The sequence below is a fragment of the Hypomesus nipponensis genome, chromosome 11 (genome assembly GCF_054491055.1).
Source record: "Hypomesus nipponensis isolate SF chromosome 11, ASM5449105v1, whole genome shotgun sequence".
NCBI lineage: Eukaryota > Metazoa > Chordata > Actinopteri > Osmeriformes > Osmeridae > Hypomesus > Hypomesus nipponensis.
Genome location: NC_140371.1, coordinates 16,499,055 through 16,522,762, shown reverse-complemented (window position 1 = coordinate 16,522,762; position 23,708 = coordinate 16,499,055). Strand labels below are relative to the sequence as shown.

At 40.1% G+C, this 23,708-nt stretch overlaps 2 protein-coding genes across 3 annotated transcripts; both read left to right on the top strand.

The window, feature by feature from the left end:
• Positions 1-413: 413 nt before the first annotated feature.
• Positions 414-4,775, top strand: spmip7 (sperm microtubule inner protein 7; the record flags this gene model as incomplete). Its single annotated transcript, XM_084709850.1, has 9 exons — positions 414-428; positions 588-698; positions 840-916; positions 1,134-1,272; positions 1,481-1,548; positions 1,697-1,738; positions 1,829-1,936; positions 2,426-2,527; positions 4,143-4,775. Coding segments are annotated over 9 exons (783 nt in total), but the record flags the coding sequence as incomplete, so codon positions are not given.
• Positions 4,776-8,659: 3,884 nt separating this feature from the next.
• ikzf1 (IKAROS family zinc finger 1 (Ikaros)) lies at positions 8,660-23,502 on the top strand. Of its 2 annotated transcripts, XM_084710089.1 has the most exons (8): positions 8,660-8,819; positions 13,131-13,184; positions 13,330-13,446; positions 17,978-18,244; positions 20,277-20,444; positions 20,586-20,711; positions 21,347-21,481; positions 21,963-23,502. In XM_084710089.1, the coding sequence occupies exons 1-8, from the start codon at positions 8,675-8,677 to the stop codon at positions 22,670-22,672; spliced, it is 1,722 nt and encodes a 573-aa protein (XP_084566215.1). In that variant the 5' UTR covers positions 8,660-8,674; the 3' UTR covers positions 22,673-23,502. The 2 variants fall into 2 exon arrangements, with proteins under 2 accessions (XP_084566215.1, XP_084566217.1); XM_084710091.1 differs by lacking the exon at positions 17,978-18,244.
• Positions 23,503-23,708: the final 206 nt, after the last annotated feature.

Below are 23,708 nucleotides of genomic sequence, written 5' to 3'. Positions count from 1 at the left end.
AAACCGAGTTGGTGCAAACAGATGCGTTCGCTGTCAAATGAACTTGCCTTGCGATCGTGGCCCAGAGGGAAGATATGACGTCGAAAGTTTACTTCAAACAACTGGGACGGCTTTCTCAAAATTCAATCCACTGGCCTTTCCACCTGCTAGTCACGCACCACTGGCACCTTTACGAGACGAAGTCGTTTTAATAGATCCGTGCTCTGGTCATCTAAGTGCTGGTGCAGAAGTAGACTTGGCAACCAAAGGTAGACACAGATTCATAGACTTCTATCATGTGCCGTCTGGTTTACGGGTCCCTCCAGGTTACAGAGAAAGACCCCAAACGCCACCTGCAAGGCCATCAGCTGTTCCTTGTGACCTGTCGGGAGATAAGGCATGGAATTCAAGGAAAAAAATTGATTCTGCTCTGAGAGCAGACCTTGGAGGTAATCTGATCGTTGTGTTCTAGTAGGCCAATTGTAGGCCGAATAGACCTACATAAGTTGTCCTTTGTAATATACAACATAAGCCTCCAACGAGTGGATTCGGTAGTCTTATAAAGTAACTGTTTTGTTGTAGAATAATTCAGGTCTAATGAATTTCAGTATAATGTCGTCATAGGATGGACTAGCCAAGCAAAACTGAGGCCAGCACCACACAAAGTTCCATGTCCTCTGAAGTTCTTCAGTTTTTCCCCTGGACCAGAGACTACATCGGTAGGCCTATGTCCCTTTGGCCAACATTTTTGTTATTGCTATTACATTTTCTGTTGTTATTTATTATTACATTGAGCTGCAAAGTTTGCACAGCGACTTTAAATAATTATTTGACATTTTAACTTGTGATCGATTTTGAAGGATGTCAGTTCGTCAGGTCCGACTCAGTGGATCGACAAGGCAGCTCTCCGCTTCATTTACACCTCTTCAGCCCAGAGGTGGGTCCTTTCTTTCTAAGATTATGTGTGCACTTTACAAAAATGCAACATTTACGAAGCATTTTAATCTAGGCTGCTGTATGTATGATCTTGTACAAATACATCATAAAGTAATGTCTTTCAACCAGTCTAATAGAAGTGATCTGAAACTAACCTGTATCTAGTATAAAATGAGAGTGCAGGATGAGTCATTTGGCTCTCAAATATGGACTTGCAGAAGTTTTGAAGATGTTCGTTGGGACATCAAGTTACCTCAGCGTCTGAAGCCCCCAGCTACCACACTTGAGAAAATGGCAGATCCTGTGAATCAACATTTCACTCTTAAACGTTACAACAGCAAACCAGAACTTTGGCAGGTGGGATCATGTAAATAAACATAACAGAAAAGGGTAATAGTTGAAAATTGAGATTGATATATTCCTCTCTCCAGTTACACTGATTGAGTTACAGTCATATACAGACATATAATTTCAAGTGGCTGTCTTGAAAAAAAGCAAATGTTAAATATTTAGTTGACAGAACTGAAAGTATTGTTAACCTTTTGCCTCCTTACTTCTTTCTAAGAGTGTTGAAGCCCAATGGAAGAGACACCAGCTTCGAGTTAAAAATGATGTCAGGAAGCCCATATCGTTGTGAGTCCTTTGAACTTTGTGATGTATCTGAATACTGTAACAAAGACTGTTAATGCAAACTGTCACACATTGTACCAAGAAAGTAATGTGTGAAAAATAAGGCATTTTGTGATAATGTTCTAAGATTTGACCTTGTTTTAATTCACAGCACCAGTCCATGTCCAAAATCTGGCCAAATTCCACTATACAGGTAAGCAGAGTGCTCAAATAACTGGATTGCATAATTTTTGTTTGAGTTTGAACTATATCCACTGTGTTGGTCCTCTCTGTATCTTTGCAGTGGAGTTGTCGCCTTTAAGAACATTGATGATATAGACGACGTGGACCAAGATTTCTATCCCCTGACTATGCAGAGGACCACCTTACCTCCGTACACCCCAACCACACAGTAAGATAGACATGACCACATACAACACCAGTGTGTAACCTAATGTATAATGTATGTTCATCAGGCTTACTCAATAATCACTACATGGCCAATAATGTGTGGACTCCTGACAATGGGGTTGGCATTTCCTTTGCGGCAACAACTGCAGCCTCATTTGTGGGCAGGTCCGCAGAAAGAAAGAAAAACAAGTTAGGCTGTCCACAAAATGTTGGGGTGTTTGTAGGAATTTGTTCCTATTCAACCAAAAACAGCATTAGGGAGGTTGAGCATTGATGTTGGATGATTAGACCAGAATGCAAAGACAGGTGTAGAAACAGTGATTTTGGAATGAAAGCAAAAAGCAGTTGTCCGTTTACAGACCGGTGTCCACATACCATTGGACACACAGTGTATGTATTACCCCTGATTGATTTAAGGACATTTCTATGTATTTCCCCTGTGCTCAATGTTAATATATGAACTTCTTTTTCTATCTTCTGTTAATGGCAGTCGTCCTACTATCCCTGGGTACACTGGCAAGGCCAACTACGACGTTGTTCTAAACTCTGGCTTTCGTCTCCCAGTTCTACCCAGCTCTGCACACAACTCCTGGTCAGTCTTTATTAGTTGTACTGCTCAGTTCATGACCCTGACCAAATACACCACCCCATCTGTTTGACAATGGTAAAAAATATGTAGAACAATTATCTGACAGTAAATGGTTTTATTCACACTGGACTACCACTGAAATCCATTAGAGGGCATACTGAGCACAAAAATTGCATGGGGTACCCTAAAGATTACCGGAGCTGTAAATGGTTGCCTGGGTTGATTCCCCTTTTGCAAAATTAGTTAGTTTTATGAAGATATATTTTGCTAGAGGCACCATGCCCCCCCTCCCCCCACCATTAAACCATATACTTACTCTGATCCCTATAATTTGTGAATTATTATTTGACTTCTGAAGTAGTACCATCATGCAGTAGCATGTTATTGTTTTAATGTAGTTTTAATGTAATGGTGAGGAGTAATGCAGTCATGCCACTTTGACGTATTTTAAAGGTTGGTTGAACTACATTACTTCATTGTAGTGGTGAGTTCATACTGTTATAGATAGCGTTAGGCTTTTCACAGGGGAGCAATTACGTAATACAGAAAACTAAATTCATTAAATAGCAGATTAAAAAAATTCCCTAACATAATTTACACGATGGAACAAAGATTTAGTGTATCCATTACATACTTCCTTAAAATGTACTAGCTTTTAGGAGCTGCACAGACCATTGCTTATAAAATAAGGACTGCAGGTTAACTCAAAATCAATTTTCGCTCTTTTGAATAGTATAATCTCAGCTCTCCTCAGCTTCTGAGAAAAACATTTTGGGGAAAGAAATTGGGTGGATACAATAAAACACCGTGACACCTTGTAGTGGACATATGACATCTGTTGTGAATGCAACAGTGGGTGACATTGGCTCAGAGGGAGCAGAAACACACCATGACAGAGGGAAGTATGGGACAAAATCAGGAAGAAATAATCTTTTATCTCTACACCAGACTCATGTCTCCAGTGATATAGATGTAGTGAGGTGTTAAAATGTTTTAATGTCAAATGAGTCTTCCACTACATTTTTCTGTTTTTGGAAAATGTCAACAAACAAAATCAAATTAGTATGAATAGGGCAATAGAACATTTCTATGATATAGAAAATATATATCATACATACTCTTAAACTATACTTGCAGAGCACCAGAGGAAAACAGTCCCCCAGGGACAGGACTTTTGAGTGTCTGTTGAGTATGTGGAAACCTGTTTCCTAGTTGGGCCCCAGTTGAGCGAATTTTACCGACTTTTGGAGCACCTCTCTCCAGATGGTTGAATCCAGAGCAGCTCGTGGTAATCGTGGTTTCCACAACCCAGATCCATTTTCCTGGTGCCCAACACCCTCTGAGATCTGTTTCCTCTGAAGATTAAGCTGGCCTCCCATATTTTTTCCTTTGAAACAGAAAAAGACAAGTTTTTTGGATTGATTCATTATCCCCCCTAACGTTCATTGTGGCCATTGTATGCTCTTTTTACCAAGGTTTTCTTGATGTTCTTGCTAACAGAAAAGAGTAGTTATATTATAAAGTATAGTCTAAATGGATGGACAGCATCAAGCACATTTTACCTCTTGTAAAATTATACTGTTTATGTTCCTAACTACTAATGTATTGGCTTGCACAGGGCCACTCGGGATCCATGGGTTCCTGCTTATGGTCGAACTGCACCTCTTTCCAAAATGGTAACCACTGTCCACCCTCATAACCCATTCCGGCATCCGAAGCGACCAGTGTTTCTCATTTAATGGCCCTTGCATGAAGAAATATTAAACAAAGCATATGAGAAAGTTTTGAAGGTGCCAGCTTCCCTTCTATGCCATTCAATCTGTATTTATGAATAGATCTATAATGATGTGATGTCAGTGACGGATTCTGGGTGAGTTCGCGAATAATGAGATGCTCTATTAGCATAATTTCCCTGATTTAGATGAGTGGTTTTGTGACTTTGGGCTTGTGAGCTCTTAGATCTTGCAGTCATTGTTTTGGTAAACACTGTGTGTGTATGCATATACAATACATTGTGTGTGTGTGTGTGTTTGGCAGTTTTAAGGTGTGTAAGTGTAAATGTGTTTGGGGAAAAGACAACGAAACAAAACAGGATTTCAAGCAGCACATTTACTTACACATTATTGTAATACTTTAGAGACTATATTATTGTATGTAGTACCCATATACAACTTTATACAGTATATCATAAATGAAAACAAAAAACTGCTGACACGTGACACGTGAAAACGTGACAAGAATGATTAAACAATTTACACAAAGATTATTGTTTTTATTTTGAAGATACATTTTCATTCTGAAGATACATTTTTATTTAGGTGATCAAGATCATTTTGAAGTGCATGCCTAATGCATGCACTACCCTAGACCTGTGGTTTCGTCATTAAAGACAGAGTTAGTGCAGCTTCCTGCTTTAACAGGAAACATGGATGAGCTAGTTTCCTGTCTCTCCTCTTCTATGTAAAAATTATCTCACCAGAACAGATTTTAAAATAGTCCACATTAACCTCTTGAAAATATTTGTGATATGTTTATACTAGATTTATAATAAGAACTTGTGATACATGTTTAACACACATCCCATAACCCATCGACTTCAGTAAAAGCGGAAGGAGTTTGTTATCTAGTGATTGTGGGGCTACTGGTGTGGGCATGTGGTAACCACAATCCCTTCTGATCCACCCAACACCAAATGCTTGACCCATTCTCTTAGGAACCCAGGACCCAACACAGCATGAATGTCATGACCTCATGTAGAGGTAAAATGATTTCACAAGACTCTCTCATCTCTCAGCAACAAAAATGAATTTCTGTATAGACTTATTTAAGAATGTTGTTTTATCACTGGTTTGACAACAATCAGACTAGCAGTCTGCTGAGGTCTACTTCCCTTACTAAGTTCAAAGAGCTAGGTGTCCCGAAGATACTCATTAAAGCTATGGAAACTGTTTACTCAGAAGATACGTCCCCCACTTCGAGAAATAAATAATTGTCATTGTCATGTGTCTTCAGTGCTATCATATTTATATTTGGGCTTTATCCTCCCCTTATTTTTTCCCCTTTCCCATCTCATTGCCAATGGCTTGAATCTCATTATTGGCTTCCTTTTCAATACAGGGTCACAATAATGATTGGTTCAGCCACTATCCTTTAGGATCTCCTGAATGGCTGCCTGGCCCCGAGATTAATTTCTCTCCCTCATCTTAATTTTTACTCTTCGTTTCTCCATAAAAAGGGTAAATGTCAAGCATGCCTGACTCCTTCTAGTGACACATCCATTCCAGCAGATAATTACCATAAGGAAATTGATGCTTTAGTGTGCAGAGGGGAATTTAATTTACTCTGACATCCTGCAGTATAATGCATTCCAAAAGAAAGAGTTTCCAATTGACTTTTTAGATAAATTGGACTATTTAATGTGATTACCAGTCTTGAACGTCTTTGACTTATTAAGGTGTTGAAACCAATTAAGGCATACATGCTGTTCATGCTTCCAGATTTGAAAGTGTGAATACTGCTTAAAGATCCATGAAATAAGAAACGGGCTAAACCCATTGTTCATTAGTTTACTGGCTAGGTTGCATGATGCTGCTATGATGTAATCCGGGTAATGATATTAATTACAACATGTGTCACCCAGGGACGAACCTTCCACAATAGACAACAATGTTTGATGTACAGGATGTGGGTTCCTGGTCATTCTATGAGCAGCTGACAATTCATATGCTTGGAATATATAGTAATGTCTTAAGTACTGGCATTGCACAAAAAAGGCACCTGCAAAACTGGACTGTCCATGATTATATGCCTTGGTCTTTTAACTGTTACATGTTTTGTCCATGTGTCCTGATGTTGCCTCATGTGTTCTCAGCGACAGAACACGCTGTGTCACAGGGATAGGGTGGTATCTCTGGGGCTGGGAAGGCCATGCAACTCTGCTGCTAACGATTGGAGAGGACGTTTTGCTGAGTCACTGTTCTGCTCCAGTATTCCCTCAGCCTGGCCTCAGGAGTTGGCCTATAGACGGGCCATCCAAGCTGCTGTGACACACTTTACACATACACAGACTCAATTACAGGTACCATGTCTGACTACTGGGAAAACTCTGTTCAGCGTAGAGGAATCCATGTTTCCATGAGGACACAACTGACCAAAGTGCTCTTGCCAAAAGTTCCTCTTTTACACAGAGACCAACTGCCTGTGAATGTTGTGCTTGTGCAAAGATAAGGGTTGCCTCCCAGACTAGGTGACTTAGCATCTCCACAGAGTATTGGGAGAAAAGTCTTGTCACTGCACTTACAGAAAAGATTCACTGTACCAGAAACTTCATTTAGGATGTAATGACAGTACATGAATGAAAAATGTGTCTATTATATAAATTAAACTGGAAATATAACTCATCATTTATTGACTATTTCCATAAATATTAATCCAGAAATGATATCTCAAAAAATAATTGGAAGCAAAATTGCATCTGTGCACTCAATACTGCAATACACCAATGCGTTAACAAGTTAAGATTTAGGTAGTTAAATATGCACTTGAATGAATTCCTACCAGAACAAAACTGAAAAGTATTCATTTGGTCAGTTAATAGGCCCTCCAGTATGCTGGCTGGCTCTGTTTCTGCTTAGTATGTGGTGGTGGTGGTAGAGGTGGATTGGAGTGGGACGGGGCAGGGAGCAGGGGGAGTCTACACAGAATAGTCTTAAATGAATATAGATGTTAGAGCAAAGACTGTTTTTTCTGTCTGTATCCTCACTGCCTTCATATTATTCTGCAAGTCCTCAAGTTTTTGAAGTTTTTGAAACTGTGTAAATGAATATTCTGTCATATTGTCACATTGACCTTAAATGAACAGTTTAGGGATGCTATATATACATCATAATAGCCAAAATGTGTAGACACCTGACCATTACACCTATATCAGCTTATTGGACATGCCATTCCAAAACCATGGGCATTAATATGGTTTTGCCCCCCCATGTGTGGCTATAACAGCTGCCACAAGATATTGGGAGTGTGTCTGAGGGAATGTGTGCCCGTAAGCCACAACAGCATTAGGGATGTTGGGCACTGATGTTGGGTGATAAGATCTGGTTTGCAGATGGCGTTACAATTTATCCCAAATGTGTTTGATGGTAGGTAAGTCAGGGATCTGTGAAGGTCAGTCAGGTTTTTCACACCAAACTCAACAAAACATGTTTTGTTTGTCTGTTTGGACAATGGGGGCTGTTTTTTCATGGTTTGGGCTAGAGTCCTTAATTCTACTGGTAGAAATATTAAGGCTAAAGCATAAAAAGTAAATCTTGAGAACTGTGCTTCAAACTTTGCAACACAAAGTTTTTTCATGTTTCAACATGAGAACCCCACATCAATGTTCCATTGTCTATTGGAAAGCCTTTCCAGAAAGGTAAAAGCAGTTATCGAAAACAAAGTGAACCAACTCCATACTAATGATTTTGGAATGTGAGGTTCAACAAGCAGGTGTCAGTATACTGAACATTGTCCACATACAATTGGCTGTAGTGTATCTGTGTTCATATGCAACAACAGTAACAGTTAACAGTAAAGATAAGGGAATACAGGAATTTTCAAGGATTATGACCTTTAACTGAGACCCGAAGACCAGGGTTTATAATATAGTCTATCCTTCATTTTAGCTGCTGAAAGAAAGTACAAAATGCAATCCAAGTTTGAATCACAGAAGGAATTGTTTTCCCCCCAAACAGAAGTAGTGGAATGATATTTTAATTTTACACCGATGATTTGTGAACCGGTAATCATAGTGTGTAAAAGTGAGATTTATAATAGGTTACTATCAAAGATAATTATAAACATGTTATGTGTCAGTGTAATCAGAACTGGTCTAGCGTCCCAGAACAGGTGACAGAGGGGGAGCTGCCCATATGCAAGTGAGGAGTCCCCGTCAGTCCCTCTCAGAAAGAAATAAATAAACAATGAATGGTCCAGTCTCCCGCGCGCCTCATCCCATCTCATGCATGGCTGCCAGTAATGGTCTACTGGGTGTCAGCTTTTATTGGCACGATACAAAGCAAGTGCCAAGGGCTGGTGCCTCGACTCCCTGAGCAGAGTCGGCCTCTGGATAAAAGCAAGCAAAATGTCTCACTCGAGCACAGAGACATAGAAATGTTGGGCTGGAACGAGGAAGTACAGTGGAGAGGGGAGGGACCGAGGGCAGAGTTCCATGGTGCTGCCGCGGCGCTTCGAACTTCTGCACATGGAGCGGGGGAGAGTTGGAAGAACTTCATATTGCAAACTCAAGGAATAGCAGGTAGAGTGATTTCCACGCTGATAATGAAACGAAACTTATTTTAAATTGTTTATATTTGTATAGTACAACAAAGGGCCTTACTTTTGAGATAAAAACAGTAAGTATACCTTGATGGAAAACATTATCCAAATATCGGAGCAGGTGCGCGAGCGTCTCTAATATCCAGTAGGGCGGATGTAACGGACTTTGCAAAAAAAAAAAAAGATAAGTGCTCTGCGTGTACATTTTAATAGGTAGTGTGATCACTTCAAAAAGTATGTAAAGATTAATATTAATTATAGCAAAATAATGGAATATTTTCCTATTTTTCCTTACTTTTTCTCCTTGGAAATGTGGGAATACGCAGGACAGCACTTGAAAACAATAAATATTTTCCCTAATATTTGACTTCTGATTTAAAAAAAATCTTATTGTCAAAAAGGGCAATGTTTATTTTGATTTATTTTAGTACAGGATAGCTGGATAGGGTAGCTACTATCAGTTTCGGAATTCTTGTCTACCAGGCCACCTGTTGCAACTATTCGCATCCAGAATATTTCCATTCAAAGTTATAGATTTTAGCTTTCTGAAGCTAAATAAACATGAAGCCTACGTTAAATTCAAACTTTCACTGAAAGATTTACGATTATTAAACATACGCCAGCACATATTTTACAAAACCAGGAAATGACCTATATCGTTGATTATAATTAGTCAGAGTGATTGTAACCCAAAGTTTCTTTGTAGAAATAAAATCCACTAGCTTCTCTTTGATGCTTTCAGTCCACTGTTCTAGTCATTGATTGGTTTGATCTGAACCCGTGTGTTGATACTGTAATAACTTTTCAGTGGGCAGGACTCACTATACTTTTGCTCCGTTGTGAAACTGAGATGAGTAGCAAACAATATTCCATGAAACAGCACCCATGAAATACTTACTTTGAGAGAAAATAGGACAAACGCGTTTGCCCAAAGTAATTTTCCTTTTTATTGGCGCATGTTTAGACTTTTTTTTTACACATAGGCACCCTATGCAGACTTTTAGACAAAATGCTCGTGTTATTCATTGAAACAACAATTTGTTGCACAATATTACAACTACACAGGCTACAACTTACAATTTGCCTGCGTCTCATAGTTTTCAGTTTTCAAGTTCGATTTTAGAGCATAACATAAGTAAAGTGTTTTCGCTTGAATAACAAATTATTCTCGGGAAAAATATCAATGCACATAGTAGGGCACAATAGCTACAAAATATCTGTATTTAATCACAGTACATACATCACATAACGGACTCGTGTTCAATGCAAAAAGGTACAGCAAATACATCTAGATGGAGGCATCAGCTTCCTTGTCAGTGATAACAGAAATAGGAGGGGGCAGAAGAAGACAGGCAGTTATTAAAATGATTGTGAATACCAGACTGGTGAAGTGTGTAAAATGCAAATGAAGACCCCTTAAGGAAACTTAAGGCCTCTATAATTTCTACAGCTATTCCCACAGTACTTTCACCTCTGTTAAAATACCTTCCTATTTACATCTTAAATTTCATGAAAAATATCCGTGGATGGATAGAGGTAGTATGGAAATCATTCAGTCATATTAATTAAAAACCTACAAGTGGGTCACTGATTGTTTTTTGTGATTTTAATTAATCTTAGTTATGACAACAGCATGTACAGCACAAGTACAGCAGGGTTTAATATTGTGGTTTTGTTAGATGGATTGAACAAGTTGTTGGCTTAGGATATGCCTTACAACAGATATATATATATATATATATATATATATATATATATATATATATATATATATATATATATATAATTAGTTTTAGGAGGAAGGAACAGCCATGACTCAGATGTAATCTACAAGTATTAGGTAAAAGGGAATTTTGCTGTATTTTATGTAGATGGTTCAAATTTAAACCTTTAAATAAAACATTCCCAACCTGCTTTCAAAACTCTCCATCTGTACTTCTAGCAAAAATAGGTAACAGCAAAAACATATTTAAAACACATATATTCTTTAAAATATATAAAAGTATCAACATGCTGTCTAAAGCCAATATGCTCTGCTTTAGTAACTTGTCATGTGTATAGGCTTCATTGGACTTGGCCCCTTTGAAGAAGTGGGATGTTCTATGTTGATACCCTCTTTTCAAGCTCAAACTCAGTTAAACTTTTTTTTTTAAGGGATCCACATTTAGGGATAGCCTTTTTATATATTAATTTGTTCATGAATACATATGCCAAATTCCTTCATAAATCCAAAGTCTTCTTCTGTAGTCCTCTGTGTCTGACTGTTTAACGGTTTGCTCTGTTTCTGGTCTCCACCCTGCTCCTTCATGTAGGTTTGCAACCTGATTTGAACAGCCCCCTCACCCCCACCCCAATCCACCCCTCACACACACACAAACTTACACCCTTGAGTCGGGACTAAGAGTGTTATACCACAACCCTCTTCCTGTCTCTTCTTGAAAAGAGAGAAAACTTAGACCCACGGCCAAGACTCTTCCTGCCATAACCAAGCGTACTAAGACCCTTTACTTTAGAAGCTAACACCAGCAATGTCACAATAAACAAAAACCTTGTCTCTAAAAACCATCTACATCCAATACAATTTTACTTGTGTTAAGATGACATTTTAAACAACATTTTGTTATGCTTTAATGCACAATAAAAGTTAAACAACATCTTGAAACAATAGAATAAAAGCTACCATACAGTAAAGACATCTTATGTTTTATGTAACGCCTTAAACATTTAATTGTAGTCCAGTCATCTATGACAAAAACTGAAAATGCTGTATTTGGATTTAAATAATCTACTTCCTGAAAGTTGCTGTGCACCTTTCTCTCCACATGCCTACACAACTGGGTTGTGGTTGAATATAGGAATTAATGTTTTGCTTCTGCCACAGCCCCCTACAAACACAGTCGCTATTTCCCCTCACGCCATCTGCATAGAAAAAAGGGCACATGAGAATATCACCCCCTCCTGACCTCCCAACTCCAGATGCTTAAGAATGGTGGTACAGCACAGAGTCCCCTCCTTCAGCATAGTGGCACGCAACGCCCTCTGTGCCTTACAAATCATCTGCACCAGTGACCTTTGCCCCTTCTTCCTCTACCACTTGGGCCCTGGGTGTCTGTGGCTGTCAAACATCTGACTTAAGTCTCTGGTCCGTACAATATTGTGCGTTGCGACAGAAGGGTCTGGTTGCTTCCCACTATTTGTTCCAAATGTGTGGAGCCATCTGTCAGTAAAACAGGAAGGCCTAGGTTCCCCTTCTCCCTCGGGCTTGTTTCGCTATTTTAGGGAGCTTCACTTCTCCCTGTGTGGCTGGCTGGGCTGGGCAGGGGCTCCACCAAGGGCTTCTTGAAGTGGTGGAGCTGGGGCTGAGGCTGTTGGGCCCATCTGCTGCAGGCTTGAGGGCCATCCATTATTAATGGGGCCACGCGCACTGGTGACTCCTCAGATATGCAGGCCTGGCCAGGATGCGCTGCTCACTAAATTGCCTCGTACAGAAAAAAAGAAGTAACTTTGCCGACCCTTCAGCCTGCTCCTTCTCTCTTTCTGTTCCTGTCCAACCTCACTCTGTTTCTTTGTCTTGCCCCTCTCACACACTCCCTGTCATGGTCCCCTCCCTTTTCTATCTCTCTCTATCTTCCTCTCACCCCCCACCCCCATCTCACCCTTCTTGCACACTCATTGACTTGCTTCCCTTCCCTCTCTATCTTCCTCTCACTGCCACACCATCTCTCTCCTCCCTCCCTCTCTCTCTTTGTTTCTGATTGGGAGTCACACACGTCTGTGTTCGGGCCGCGGGCTCAGTGATGCATGCTCAGTAAATTAGAGTGAACACGGGCGCCGATCAGCTGGGCACAGCAAACACCCGCATCCTCAGTGACCTGGGGCCAGTTAATTTTCTGCTTAATTTTGCGGCAGTCAGTTTGCATTTTTGGATGATTACGTGGCAGGAAATTAACAATAAATAACAAATGTGGTCTGAAAGCTCATTCCCAGCAACCCCAAACAGCCCCCCTTCCAACACCCCCCCCCCCACACACACACCTTTACGCCCAGCCACTCTTCTACCCAAGCCTCTCTGTCAAGACTCGTAATGAAAATGTCTGTAATTCTTTGTAATGTAATGTGGAAGATAGTGGTCTGTCTGCAGATGAGACAAGAGTTATCTTACTTGGGTGACAGAGTTGTACAGAGAAAAGGGAACCCCTTTAGTTGGCTTTGCCTTTTCTGAGAAACAGTATTTTCTGTCTGTTTGTTGCTTAATCTGAATCACACCTACATGTTCCTTTCTCTCCTATAGAGTACCTGCACCGAATGGAGACGGAGGAGGCCCATGAGATGTCCCAAATGCCAGGTACACCACACTGAAACACAGAGACAACAGTCTAATGCACATCGGAACCGATGACTCACAAAGTGGATCAAGTTTGTTTTTTAAGTTGAGGAATTGTTCCATTTTGTGGTGAGTGATTAATTGTACTTGATGGGCCTCCTCCCAGGCAGGGACAGCCCCCCTCCTAATGAGGCATCTGAGGATGGGGAGGAGGCCATGCTTGTTCCAGAGGACCTGTCTGCCAGCTCCGCCCACCAACAGAACAGGGACAAGGGGTTGCAAGGTGAGTGACAGCTGCTGTCTGTAGGTTTAAGCCTCTCACAGTCACACCATACTCCCACAACTAGACTGCTTTGTGCACCACTATTTCCTGAAGTCAATACCTGCATTTTTATCAGAATAACCTTATAGAAGGTTGTCCTCAAACAGTAATAATATGCACAACAGCAATAAATGGAAAGAAAACAAAAACAATAATAATAAAAATACACTTTTTTGCTTTCCTTTATTTTAACTTATTTGCCCTTTCTGAATAACTTTAATAATGTTCCTATCAAATGGGAGATATTCAGTGGCACAAATCCCTTGGTGTTACTGATGGAAAAATATTAATTTAGGTCATTGGCATTAGAATAGAAAGTCCCTCTCATCCATGTTCTGTTAATAATATACTTAAACTTAAGGAATGACTAATGAGTCTTTGATAAGATGATGTAGTAAAACCTTAAACCAGGGAATACCATTGATATTATGACAATTAAGTAAATATATCAATATAACAGCTGTCCTGATATGATGATGAAGGAAAATCTGTTTATCTGACAAATGAAGCTGGAATATTCTTCCAGTGTTCACATGTGGGCAGCCACTACAATCTTGTCATGAAGAAGCTTCACTTAGTGAGAAGCAACAGGAAACAGAAAAAACGATGTGCAAGAGTTTCCTAAGAACAACTTGCCATCAGGCAGTTTCAACACTCCTGGAGATAAAGTCTTCAGGAGCAGAGCCAAACTCGGAGATCATTACAGACACACACACTCACACACCACCGCACAGGCGATGCACCTGCACACACTCCCTCACTGCCGCTTTCACTCTTCAACTGTTGTACTTTTAGCACACAGTCATCTCCACCCCTCACCAAGGCTCTTTACATGAAGTATTTTTTCAGCTGTCTCTGTAACATCATTCTCACCTGTTCCTTCAAGCTCTCTGTGAAACATAATTCTAAACTCTAGAAACTAGACTTTGACTTGAGAAAACCAGAGAATCTGGTATAGTCCTTTTATGGCACAATGACTCCCTGCTGTTTATTCTCCGTAACATTTGCTGAATTGATTTGACATGAAAGCAAGATTTCTTTCGAAAGACTTACATGTACATCCTGATCTAAATGACACTTACTTGACTTTATTCAGTCCATCTGGGTGAGAAAGGAACATACATGGAAGCAGATATAGGCAGTTGTGGTTCAGCCAGTTGGTCCTTGTTTTCTCCTTATGACTCTTCTTAAACCTGCGATGAGTCAGTGACATTATCAAAGCTAAAAACTGAAATGCAAGTGACGCAAATATTTATCAAGATTTCCTGGGAACAATGAACAAAACTTGGTAATCTGTGTGAACCAAATATGATTGATTCGAGTGTCCTTACAACTTCCAAGTTAATTTAACAATTGTATTTATCAGATATTTATGAGCATGGAGGGAGAAGTAACAACTGAGGGGTCATGACAGCTAAGTAGGCAACCCTGTGGGTCTGTGTGTGTGTGCAGAAGCTTTTGCAAGAATATATGTCAATAATTAGTTTAAGATATAGACTATGTAGGTTTTGTATTACTGCTGAAATGCCCTTTTTGTATGTGAGAAAGCAAGTGTGAGAAGGGTAATGGAGGGTATGGTTTTGTGCATGCGTAAGGGTGTGAATGTGTGCTGTTCTAGACTCCCTGCAGATCTAATCACCAGTGCGAGAGGAAGTGACTGTTATATATCTGCACTGCATCACTGGGGCTTTGATAAACCCCCGAATGCATCAGGGAGGTATAATTATCTCTCAGGATCCTGAACTACGTAGGCCTTGATGAGCTAAGGATGCTGAATGTGGGCTAGGGAGCCATAATGTGGAAGCTCAACACCCCGAAAGCCAGGCCACTTTTTTTGTGGGTGGAAATATGTATCTCTAAACAATCCAGTCAATGTATCAAATTCACGTATCATATGTATAGGCATGACAAGTCATGTATATTTTTGGTGATACTATTTATGTAGTGTATATAAGTAATTTATGGACTATCTTTTATCACAGTTGTTGCTGTTTCGGTGTCTGCAAAGCACAGTTAAAAAAGAGTAAGGAAAAGTGCACTCAGTTTTTTATGTTTGTCATCGACAATTTGTAGCATTGGGGTTGAGTGGTTTGACACATATGTGGTTCCCCAGCCTAGCTAGCACGCTAAGGTATTTTTAAGGCAGTGAACACAGTACCAAGTTTACAGGAACCTCCAACTTGCTCTCTTAACTTTCACAATACACACATTGTGTGAAGTTCTTTCGCTAATTTGTATCCTTTAGTTGATTATGGCATTTCCAAAGCTTACATTTTCATGTGGTTTTAAGTTATGGTCATTCATTCTCTCATAAGTCAATTTCTGACAGTCATACATGTTCATCTTGCAATTAATTTGTTTTGGTGTTTCATTGTTTGTCTTCCCTATGCAATATGACACGCTTCCCAAAACGAGTAAATCAGGATGTGTTACTGTGTGACAAGCATGATAAGTAAAAGCTCTTCTTCCCATCCCTAATTTAGTCACAACTTCCCCATATCCCTGAGAAGTTACCGCCTGGTATTCGTAGTTCCTCTGTATGGCTGGCAGGGGTCAATAGCACTGTCTACTGCAGCTATTAGCGTGTGGGTCAGAGAAGGACTGAGAGGGACAAATTCAGGGTCGGCATAGACCACTGAAGCTGCAGTCTCTCCCCAAAGAACCACTCTGACACACGGCTGTAAATACCTGGAGCCAATGCGCTCTTTTAAGCGAATAAATAACTGCTCTGAGAAACAAGAACCAAGTTATGTATAGTATCTGTAGTGTATTTTTTCTGTTATCCTTCAGCTTCAGGCACTGTTAAATCGGGTAGCATCTACAGCAGTCATGTTTTTCGAAAGATCCAGGATGATAATACAGTTTTAATAGAAACATTATTTTAATCGTGTCCAGCACCCCATATGTATCTAGTAAGACAATTTGAGTTGTATGTGACATATTAAACTAGTGGGGGCGGTCTTTCTGTGTTCCCCAGTGACCTCTTCATCCCATGTAACAAGAGGTCGAGTCCTGGATTTCGTATCCTGCCTGTTGTTATATTTTCTGCTAATAAAAATACTGTGTTGTTTAGGTTCTCTTCATCACACATGTGCAGCAGATGTATGTGTCCATATGCTGACACAACTCAGGCCAATCAAGCAGGTCCAATTATTGGGACTTTTATTCGATGATAATAGACCGCCAAATTGATTTCAGCAAGACAAAGTTAGTACTAAGTACGGTATCTCGTTCCCCTTTACATTAGTTCTCACATACACGCACACGTCCATTGCACTCTTACTTGGTGAATCGTGCATGATGGGAACATTGTTCCCTTGTTGTTTCAGAGAAAACATGCTTCCCACAAAGAGGCTGTTTCAGTTACACTGTTTTACAAATCCTTGTATATGCTTCCCTTTCTGTCACTTCTCCATAATTCTTAGTATTTCAGTTAGACAGGCTCTGTTTCAAATGCTTCCCCTTTTCCTTAGATTCCTATATTTCATTATTTCCACTTCTTCCTCTTAACTTGTACAAACAAAGTTAGAGACATGAGGAAATCAGGCTAACGCCATGGCATGCAAACCTCAGGCCAGTAGTTGGGTTTGCAAGATAGGGAACCCAGAGTTCTTGCTTATGGATTGTCCTTTCATTATGGTGATAAGAATTAAATCTGCCCCCAGTATGATTTGATTGAACCTTAGGACAGTTCAGTTGACTTAAGTAGACACAGATACAACATTTAACATACCACAAATTGACTACAAATCAGTCATCCTTTCTTCATGTAACACTTGACAGACATCTTAGGGTATGATTATGTGCATCCGAAAGTTTCCTTGATCTTAAATTTCAGAAGAATGTTTTAATGTTGTTTGGGGGTTATTTATGTGTGTCTGTGAGCTTGTTTGTATTTCTCTGTATGTGTTCGGGTGTGCATTTACCATACTTTGTTTTTGGTTTACACCGCTGCTGTCCCTAGTTTCACACTGTTTCCTGTGTCTCTGTTTCCTGTTTATCTGGCTGTCATTTGTTTCACAGAAGTGTGATGATGAGAGTGAGATCTCATTGCTTATAGATAATGAAGGATCACTTGTATGGCATTGCTGTCATTGCTTAAAGCATTGCTATAGTACTTCACTACGATGATGTACTTTACACCACTATGCAATTACAGTGTCACTATATAGGTCATTTTAATATGAAAACATTCAATTGCATCTTTTGATAAGAACTGATACCATATACCAGTTCAAGTTGGGGAAAGGGATATCTAATTAAGCTGATTTCCTTGTTCGCTAAACAATAGCGTAGACTTAAATGACAACAAAATATACATATATAAGAGGAATCGAGACATTCCCCAAATAAAATAACCATTTAAACAATTGTCCATAAGTTTCATAACATAAAGACATATTATACAATCATGCACTTATATATCATAGTCAAGTACAGCTGTCCAGAAGCATGCTCGTATTCTAAACAGGCCCACTGCCCTCTTTTCCAGCCTATAATATTAAAGTTGAGGCTCGCAGTGACGAGGAGAATGGGCTCGCCTGTGACATGAATGGCGAGGAGGAGGAGGGTGCGGAAGACTTGCGCGTGCTCGATGCTTCGGGGGCCAAAGTGAACGGCTCGCACGCAGGCCATGACAGCAAGGCCTACTCCTCGGCGGGGGGTATCCGCCTGCCCAACGGGAAGCTCAAGTGCGATATCTGTGGGATAGTTTGCATTGGTCCCAATGTGCTGATGGTGCACAAGCGAAGCCACACTGGTAAGCCATCTGCGATACTTATCCCCCTTCCTTTGCCCCATGCTTATTGCTAGCATTACAGGGAGTTGCTGTATGTGTGTGGTGGAGTAGTCGTAGTAGCAGAAAGTGTTGTACTGTGGCTTCTGTCCTGTAGAAAGTGACAGCAAAGTTTTCTAGAACATTCTAAGGGTTGGTCTGGCTCACTCCTTTTTTACTTTCAACAATACAGCTTACTGATTCAAGTCCTGTGTAAATTTGTCATTACTGATTATTAGTTGTTTATTTATTTATTCCACAAGTGTATTTGGTGATGGTCAATGATGATGCTAATCCCTCAGTTTTGGGGTTCTCACTTTGACATCCATTAAACTACAGAAGCACAACTATTAAGTCGCAACGTTCCAGTCAAGTTGAACTGAATTTGTAGGAATAAGTGGTTGATGGAGGCAGCACTGTAACTTACCATTACCTTGTTTGTTTTTTTGGCTTAGAAACATCAGTTATATTAGCAGGTATCTTGAAATCATTTATTGGTTAGGTTTCACTTACGTGATAGATGAGACTATTTGTGTTGAGGAATGTATCCTCTGGCTTGGAATCCTGTTGAATAAGTTGTCAAGATTGGAAGTACAGTTTTTTATACAAATAACATATTCTCAATGAGTAATAGTTTTTACCTTTAACAAATGTGAAAAATATTTTGAGGATTAAGTAATTGTTTTTTTCAGGTTATCCCAAAAGGGTTAGCTTCGATACATTTGTCAGATCAATTTTTAAGACTAAAAACGATCTATACATTTCCATATTTTAAAGTTGAAACACAACATATTCACCAATTAAATGGAATCTTCAGAAAATTACAATTATCAGAGTACTTAAAGTTTTTTTAAATTTCAAAATTGATATTCTATTGTAATGGATCCAAACCAGTGGGGGGGAACACTTTTCAAAAAGGCACTTAACTGCCAAGCTTTAGAAACTAATGAAACCCAAAATGGAAGAAAGGAACACTAGACTCATGTAAATGCAAAAGAATATATAATAAAAGATATAATGAAGTGCCTCCTATTTAAATAGAAAATATTCAGTGGTGAGTCTCTGCTCCTGAAATGCATTTTTAATGAGTTTTCTTTTTTATATATTTTTGCTGCTTCACTGGTGACTCTTATTTTATGGGTGCCTTTGAAAAAAAAAGGCATATTAAAACGTTCTCACAGAATGCCACAACACTCGGAGAGGCTGGATATTGGTTTATTCCAGAAGCGCTGATCAGGAAGACTGGCTCTCAACACAAAGTGTTTCCTTCTCTTTATTCAAATGAGGTTGAATTTGCATTGTGATGTGCGGCTCTTATTTTAGAGACGAAGAAGAGGAAAAAATGAGATTTTCAGATCAAATTGACCTAGGCAGTGGTGCATTACGGAGCTGGCAGCCTGAGTCTGAAAGGCTCTTGTTCGATCAGAGCGCCAGGCGGCTCACAGGGGCAGAGAGAGCATGAGGAAATGGAGTGTCACTCCGCTCAGCAACCCTCTCACACTGTTTGATTGGGCTTTGCCCCGAGTCCCCCCCATCATTGAGGATGTCCTGGTGCTTGGGATTCGTGTAATACAGTGACCCCACACTCACACGGCAGTGGTACAGTAGGGGAGACGGGTGGTTGTTTAGATCGTGCCTCTGCAGAGTAGGATTCAGACAATGGCCCTACACCTCACTGAGTATTGTCAGGGGCTTCTCTGTTGAGCTAAGCTAAAATCTTGAGTGGTGTAAACAAACTCACAAACAATGTGATTCTTAAAAAAAAAAAAAAATATTGTGTTCACATTAGATTCTTTACTACAGAATGATGTAGTGTAGTGTAGTGAAATGTAGTGACCAAATGTTCCCATTCAAGAGATGTTTATGTCAACATTATTACCATTTGCTCACCTCAGGTTCTATTAATACCTGCCAAATTTGAATTCAAATTGGCCATATAGACTTTACGTTCAACATTTTAATGCAAGCACTCTTTGATGGTACTAACAGCATATTCTGTGTTGTTCCTTGTCTCTAGGCGAGCGACCATTCCAGTGCAACCAGTGTGGTGCTTCTTTCACCCAGAAAGGCAACCTGCTTCGCCACATCAAGCTGCACTCGGGGGAAAAGCCCTTCAAGTGTCACCTCTGCAGTTACGCCTGTCGCAGGAGGGATGCCCTAACAGGCCACCTTCGCACACACTCTGGTGAGTACTGGCACCATGGTAGGTTATGTTTGACGTGTATGATTTATCCTTTAGATTTATTGCTGGATTTGATGTAATCAAAATGAATAATTTACCCCTGACTTATTGAACTCAGTTTTGAATCTGTCTATCTTGTTGCAGTTGGAAAGCCCCACAAGTGTGCATACTGTGGGCGGAGCTACAAGCAGCGCAGCTCTCTAGAGGAGCACAAGGAGCGTTGTCACAACTACCTCCAGTGCATGGGGCTGCAGAACAGCATCTATACAGGTTAGTCAGAGACGCACAGGACCCACACATACACCCACACTCCACTGATGACCTACTTTACCCTACACTCACTCTCCATGACAGCAACTTTAATGTATGAACTATGTTGCAATTGCTAATTCCACCTACAGGTCAGATTTTATGGTATTTATTTGTGTTGTTCTACTTTCTATTTTATTAAGAATTTAACTATTTTTGAACTAAGTTTTGGGAAATTCATCTTAACTTAAACTATAGGTGAAAAATATGAAGGAAGAAAAAAGAAGAAAAAAATAAACACTAAATACCCTTGGAGTTAATGAATCTTAATGAGTTTAGCAGAAAGTGAAACGTTTGTCGAGATATGTTTGTAAATACAGAGTTTGATCCTCCTGCTTTGCTTGTACTGTAATCATCAAAACTGTTGATGACTGTTGCAATGCAAGGATGAGTTTTCTTTTCCACCTGTACAACTGGGTTGTGTTGGTGGTATTTAAAAGCACTTTTCCAAATTACCTTGACACATTCAATTTTTAAAAAATCAGTCATTCCTTATCTGCTCAATGAAAGAACATGACACATAATTTTAACATTTTAGTGGGTCAGATTCTCTAATCTTTTGACTCTGAAATCTACTTCTCTGTCTTGCTTTCCAGTAGTAAAGGAAGAAAGCAACCAGAATGAGCAGAGGGAAGACTTAAGCCAGACGGGATCTGACAGAGCCTTGGTGCTAGACAGACTAGCTAATAATGTAGCCAAACGTAAGAGCACTATGCCACAGAAGTTTGTGGGTAAGGGCCAAAATTTGCTTTCTTTGTGTACAGTCAATAGCCTTTATTTGAAAGTGTGAACAATCTTTGTGGACAAAAAAAGTTGCATGTACATAAGTAGCATTACTTTTTTGCCACCTTGGCTCTGCAGAAGTACATCCTGTGTATTAAAATGGCATCATCTGATCATGCTCATGCTTTTAATGTGTCGAAATAATTGCTTAAACGTGTCATTTTATGAAGAAAACTATTGTTTTAGCTTGCTCCTGAAGAACATGCCCCTTCAATATTACCCTATCCAGGAAAAAAAGTGTATTCAAGTTTTCAAGTGTATCAAAAACAACAAAATATCACAGTAATACCATGAATTACTGGGGAAAAAACATAAAGTGAGGATTCTCATCAGTCAAAATAAGATGTTGTGTGGATGTGGATTTCAGGGCCTGTTGTGTCACATGCCAGCCTTGGTGTAATTTTCATCCTCTCTCTCTCTTCCTCTCAGGTGAGAAGCGTCTGTCGGACCTCTCCTTTGAGGCGGGCGGTGGGGGGGAGCTGATGCAGCCGCATGTCATCGACCAGGCTATCAACAGCGCCATCAGCTACCTGGGAGCTGAGTCACTGCGGCCGCTGGTGCAGACCTCCCCAGCCTCCTCCTCTGACGTGGCCACGGGCCCCATGTTCCCCCTCCACAAGCCCCCCTCCGAGGGCCCAACAGCCAACCATGGCCTGTCAGCTAAAGACAGCGCCGCAGAGAACCTGCTGCTGTTGTCCAAGTCCAAGTCGGCCTCCAGTGAGAAGGATGGCTCTCCCAGTCCCAGCGGCCAGGATTCCACCGACACAGAGAGCAACAACGAAGAGAGAGCCGGTGTTGGGGGCTCGGGGCTCATCTACCTGACCAACCACATCACCTCCGGGGGCCGCAATGGCGTCATGCCCCTGGTGAAAGAAGAGCAGCAGCGGCAGTATGAGGCCATACGGGCCAACATGGAGATGGTCTCTGAGTGTTTCAAGGTGGTGGGTGGGGATGGGGAACAGATAAGGGCATACCGGTGTGAACACTGCCGTGTCCTCTTCCTGGACCACGTCATGTACACCATCCACATGGGCTGCCACGGCTTTCGAGATCCCTTTGAGTGCAACCTCTGTGGCCACCGCAGTCAGGACCGTTACGAGTTCTCCTCACACATGACGCGAGGGGAGCATCGCTACTGAGATGGACACACACACATGCACGCACGCACAAGCGCACGCACACACAAACACAGATCATGGATAACCCAACAAAAACCACTCAGATACCCTTTGAACTGAGTGTTTTTTCAACAACATGATTCATGATGCATGATTGATACAAAACTATGTTTCAGAGAAAACTAAGTTGAGAACCAACTTTTTTAGTGGAGTAAAAGGGTATTAAGATTATTCTTCAGTGAATTCAAGAGAACCTACAAAATCTGTGTGCCTCAGCAGTAGGTATCATGTCACATACTGTATTGTTCATACATTCATTTACCTTTTGAAAACTTGTATACAATGTATAAATGTCACCCAGGCAACTGAGTTGTGTAATTGTGAATAAAAAAATAACATTGTCTACTCTTAAATTCATTTTTCAAGGAACTGCTTGAAATGCAAATTGTTATTAAATAATCATTTCTAAACCTTAAATGCAAGATGTATGTAGGTTTACAGTAAAACTTACTGTTGGAGATTATATAGTACCCTTTTAGTTTGTTTATAACCTCTTGTTCTTTTGTATTACATTTTATACATTATTTATGCTGTGTAAATGCATGTCTCTTTTTGTAATTTATTGCAGTTGGTCCATGTATCCTATATCGTAAAACATACATCATGTTTCAGCTCGTTAATGTATTCAGTGGACTTGAGTTTTAAATACCTAGGTGGCCACTGTTCACTGAAAGATGTTTATTTTTGTCTGCAGTCTTTTACAACTGGTCTTTTTGAGGTGTTTACATTTTTTGTTTGACTCATTAATGCTTGCAAAATATCAATAAACGATATTTTACATATACAAAGTATACTGATTGCTTGTTCTTGAAAATATGTAATGGTTGGCCAGCACAAATCTACTTGTACAAAAGTACTTGCATCTTAATTTATGATTACTAAAACAATGGTACAATTACTAATGAATTACAGTACGTGTGGTTAGACATTGCCTGGACAAGGTTGTACTGTGTTCTACTGTAGCACCCTCAGAAAAGAAGCACAAAGTAACAATGGC

Bases quoted from the DNA above. Each gene is read 5' to 3' on its own strand.
- ikzf1 (XM_084710089.1), top strand. From the start codon at position 8,675: ATGTTGGGCTGGAACGAGGAAGTACAGTGGAGAGGGGAGGGACCGAGG. The intron at 18,245-20,276 runs GTAAGCCATCTG...CCTTGTCTCTAG, and splicing joins GCACAAGCGAAGCCACACTG to GCGAGCGACCATTCCAGTGC. The intron at 20,712-21,346 runs GTTAGTCAGAGA...CTTGCTTTCCAG, and splicing joins GCAGAACAGCATCTATACAG to TAGTAAAGGAAGAAAGCAAC.